Raw genomic sequence first — 5,000 nt, forward strand, 5'->3', positions numbered from 1 at the left:
GCACAATACTTTAAAGAAGGGCCTGGGACAATCAGGAAAATATTATGATGTAACCTACATTAGAATCTTAGAAGCCATTGGGAACTTGATTTCATTTAATGACTAATTATGGATTATACATACATGTAAGGTAACTTAATACTGAGCTTAGGTTTGTGTTATCCATTAGGTCACAAAAGTTCTATTTTCAGTTGGTTGAGACCAACTTGTACTTGGGTCTTGTGGGACTGTATTTGCAATAACGACACAGAAAAAATTTAGTTGAGGTAGCATCAACATGTGTAATGACCAGCTTGGTTAAGTAAATGTAACAAATATCAGTTCCATTAACTGTGTTCATAAAAACCCAGCAAAGTCTAAGCTTTAAGTGTAATTTGGTATTTTAAATGGTTTGCTCTACGAGCCAGAAGGCTCATCAAGGCCGGAGCTTATCCCGTTTTCAATGGCATGAAGCGACTAGGAATATTACTACTCCCCCCTGAATGGGATGCCAGTCCATCGCAGGGTTACCCCCAGCATTAAATTCACCAGTACCCATTTATACACCTGGGTGGAAAGAGGCAGCGTGAGAGTAAAGTGTCTTGCCCAAAAAAAAACACTATGTCCCCGGCCAGGACCCGAACCCGGACCACTCGACCGGAGTCGAGCACACTAACCATGAGGCCACCGCGCCTCCCGGTATTTTAAATAAGCACAAGTAAATTATTCAAAAAAAAGAAATGTCAAACTCGATTGCAGGACAATATTTGTTAAATAAAAGAAGCATCGATAACCTAAAATGGATCTGTTCCTGTTCTTATAACCATTTGAAAAAAGGTAAAAATATTACCATGTGCAGTTAAAATGGAATGCTAGCGCTGTTGCCAGTGAAACGAGAATTTTTCGATTTGAATGAGTTAGCGTGCAGGCTTTTGGCACAAAGGTTGGCCTTTTAGAAGATTCTCCAAGCCCTAAGAGGAAACCATTTGAAGATAAAAGGAAATGTTGTAAATGTTCCAGCAGATGACAAGCCGATTGCAGGAAAGCCGGCCAGTGAAATCTAAGCAACAAAAATGAACGTATAACTAGATAAAAACCGATCTGCGACAAGGTACATATGTATTGCATCCATAAATACAAAATGGCCGCTTTCTGAAGCTTATGTAACTTAGCCGAGCGTTGAAACCTTTCTATGACGTAAATGTGGCAAGTGTTTTCTTCCAAGAGGAGGAACGACAATAATAAATAAGTAAATAAATAAAACATTCATTTCCCTGACAAAAGGTTAAGCATAGAGCCTATTTATCTTTTCGTCTTTCCAGGTACATCCTAACTTTGACAGAAGACGACCATCCGATAGAACAACTTCCCCAGTCACATAGTTATTTAACAATGGTGGATAGTAAGTTGGAAGCTCTAGAACAGTGTATGCTAGAGCTTGCCATTGCGATAAGCATAGGAGAAAAGAAAGAGGAGGGAAAGAACTATTTTAGTCTCGGCAATACTTACTCTGACCAAGCGGATTATCAACAAGCCATAAAAAATTACACAGAAGCACTCAGCATTTTTAAGGAAATCGGCTTCAAGGCTTGGGAAGGAAGAGCCTATGGCAAGCTGGGCAATGCCTGTGCCAAACTGGGTAGTTTTAAACAAGCCATAGAGTACCATGAACATTGTCTAGGTATTGCTAAAGAAGTAGGGGATAGGGCTGGAGAGGGAAGAGCCTATGGAAATCTGGGCAATGCCTATAATCGTCTGAGTAATTTTAAACAAGCCATGAAGTACCATGAACATTGTCTAGATATTGCCAAAGAAGTAGGCGATAGGGTTGGGGAGGGAGGAGCCTATGGAAATATGGGCAATGACTATGACGGTCTGGGAAATTTTAAACAAGCCATAGAGTACCACAAACAACATCTTAGTATTGCTAAAGAAATGCTGGATAGGGCTGGAGAGGGAAGAGCCTATGGAAATCTGGGCAATGCCTATGACAGGCTGGGTAATTTTAAACAAGCCATGGAGTACCATGAACAACATCTTAGTATTGCTACAGAAATGCTGGATAGGGCTGGAGAGGGAAGAGCCTATGGAAATCTGGGCAATGCCTATGACAGGCTGGGTAATTTTAAACAAGCCATAGAGTACCATGAACAACATCTTAGTATTGCTAACGAATTAGGGGATAGGGCTGGAGTGGGTGCAGCCTATGGCAATCTGGGCAATGCCTATGCCAGTTTGGGTAATTTTAAGCAAGCCATAGAGTACCATGAACATCATCTTAGTGTTGCTGAAGAAGTGAGGGACAGGGTTGGGGAGGGAAGAGCCTGTGGCAATCTGGGCAGTGCCTATGCCAATATTGGTAATGTTAAACAAGCCATAGAGTACCATGAACGAGATCTTAGTATTGCTAAGGAAGTGGGGGATAGGGATGGGGAGGGAAGTGCCTATGGCAGTTTGGGCAATGACCATGACAGACTGGGCAATTTTAAACAAGCCATAGAGTACCACGAACAACACCTTAGTATTGCTAAAGATGTTGGTAATAGGGCTTCGGAAGGAGCAGCCTATTGCAATCTGGGCAATGCCTATGAAAGTCTGGGTAATTTTAAAAAAGCCATAGAGTACCAGGAACAATTTCTTAGTATTGCTAAAGAAGTTGGGAATAGAGTTGGGGAGGGAGGAGCCTATGGCAATCTGGGCAAGGCGTATGCCACTCTGGGTATGTTTATGGAAGCCATAGATTACCATAAACATCATCTAGGCATTGCTAAGGAACTGGGACTTAAAGCTGGGGAGGGAGAGGCCTATGCAAATCTTGGTTATGCCTACGCCAGTCTGGGCAATTTTAAACAAGCTATAGAGTATTACGAACAATATCTTAGCATTGCAGAAGAAGTGGGGGATAGAGCTGGAGAGGGAGCAGCCTGTGCTAATCTGGGCAATACCTATACCAGTCTGGGAAATTTTAAACAAGCCATAGAGTACCATGAACATCATCTTAGTATAGCCAAAGAAGTGGGAGATAGGGCTGGGGAAGGAAAAGCCTATGGCAGTCTGGGAAATGCATACGCCAGTCTCGGCAATTTTGAGCAAGCCATAAAGTACCACCAAATTTGTCTTGGTATTGCAAAAGAAGTAAGGGCTAGGTTAGTGGAAGGAGCTGCGCTTCACTCCCTAGGTCGTGATCATGAATCGTCGGGTTCCTTGCGTGATGCTCTTAGTTGCTATCTGTTAAGCATAGAACATTTCGATCAAATGAGACTTAGTCTTCAGTCAAAAGATGCTTGGAAAATAAGCTTTCGCCACCTTAATAAGGAAGCCTACGTTTCTTTGTGGAGAGTACTTTTGAAGAATGGAGAAATTGAGGAGGCTTTGTATGCTGCTGAGAAAGGTCGCGCACAGGCCTTGAGGGATATTTTGAACGAACAATACGGCATCGACTCACATTCTTTCTCTAAAATTGCATCGAAGGAAACCCTCTTATCTCCGTTAGATTTCGTATCCTCACAAACAGTTTTTGTTGCACTGGACGGGAACACGATCAGTTTTTGGGTGCTGAGAAAAGGCAGCAAGATCCTCTTTCGCCAAAAGGAAATATCTCAAGGAATTCCCGACTTGATGGTGAAAACGTTTCTAAAAGAGATTGGTGTAAGGGGTGGCGTCAGATGTGAGGATCGTTCTTTGGATAATCTACGCAGCAATTTGCCTTTGAGCAGAAAGCCTAGCAGTGGAAAAACCCACAGATATTCGAACTCCTCCATCAACACTTTGCAGCCATTGTACGATGTCTTAATCAGACCAATTGTAGACTTGCTCCAAAGTGACGAGTTAATTGTTGTTCCCGATGGACCATTTTGCTTGGCTCCTTATTGTGCATTGAGCGAGTCTATCAGGATCCGCACTGCTCCTTCGCTCACCTTTTTAAAAATGATCGCCGATGCAAGTGAAGATTTCCACAGTAAAACTGGAGCACTGCTTTTGGGTGATCCGTGGTTGAAGGAAGTTACTAACGAGGATGGTAAGCCCATTTTGGAACAGCTCCCATGCGCAAAAGAAGAAGTTAAGATGATTGGAGAACTTTTGAAGACTGCACCCCTGACTGGAAGAAATGCCACGAAATCTGAGGTGCTGAAAAAAATGGAGTCAGTTGCTTTAGTGCACATTGCAGCGCATGGAGGCCAGGGATCTGGAGAAATTGCTTTGGCCCCAAATCCGCAACGGCAATCCTCAATCCCCAAAGAGGAAGATTACATATTGAAAGTGTCGGATGTTCAGGCAGTTTGTCTACGTGCAAGACTAGTTGTGCTGAGCTGTTGTCACAGTGGCCGGGGAGAGGTGAAGTCTGAGGGTGTGGTTGGAATAGCCAGGGCTTTCCTGTGTGCTGGTGCTCGGTCTGTTCTGGTGTCACTCTGGGCAATAGATGACAAGGCAACGTTACTTTTCATGAGGAGTTTCTATCAACACCTGGTAGCTGGAAAAAGTGCAAGTGCAGCTCTTCACCAAGCGATGAAATCTCTTCGAGAGTCAAAGCAGTATTGCGCTGTAAAGCACTGGGCGCCATTTATGTTATTTGGCGATGATGTCACCCTGGAAATTCGAAGAAAATGGTAAGTGTTTATCAATCGCAATTCTGAGGAAAAGAATTGTTTATTGTCTAGGATTATACAATAACGAGATTCACTTTGTACGATAAACGTGGTAGGTAAGAAGGTAAGCCTTAAGTAGATCAAAGTAAACTCGGTAGCCTCAACAACACCATATATTGGGTTCCATGAAGAGCGTGTTTTTACAATCTAAAAACTTGAGGTAATACTTTGACTAATAACAAGTGATTTGGCGCGCGCTGATTGGCTAGCCCGGAGGTGATTATCCAAGTACTAATCACTTCCGAGCAGCCGCAGAGAAACAAAATGGCTTCCCGTTTCGCTTCGACTTCCGAAAAGGAAATTCTTTCAATGAACGAGGAGGCTGTACCGAAAAACACAAAAATGGCAACAAAGTTTGGTGTAACAGTATTTAAT

At 42.9% G+C, this 5,000-nt stretch overlaps 1 protein-coding gene across 1 annotated transcript in view; it reads left to right on the top strand.

Annotated features, from left to right (window-relative positions):
* The first annotated feature begins 3,254 nt into the window (after positions 1-3,254).
* The window catches only part of LOC138032983 (tetratricopeptide repeat protein 28-like), a 3,907-nt gene continuing 2,161 nt past the window's right edge, over positions 3,255-5,000 (top strand). Inside the window, exon 1 of the mRNA XM_068880707.1 lies at positions 3,255-4,586. Coding sequence (XP_068736808.1) covers positions 3,598-4,586 — 989 coding nt within the window. The 5' untranslated portion in view covers positions 3,255-3,597. The remainder of the gene's footprint in view (positions 4,587-5,000) is intronic.

Source organism: Montipora capricornis, chromosome 14 (assembly GCF_036669925.1).
Source record: "Montipora capricornis isolate CH-2021 chromosome 14, ASM3666992v2, whole genome shotgun sequence".
Lineage (NCBI taxonomy): Eukaryota > Metazoa > Cnidaria > Anthozoa > Scleractinia > Acroporidae > Montipora > Montipora capricornis.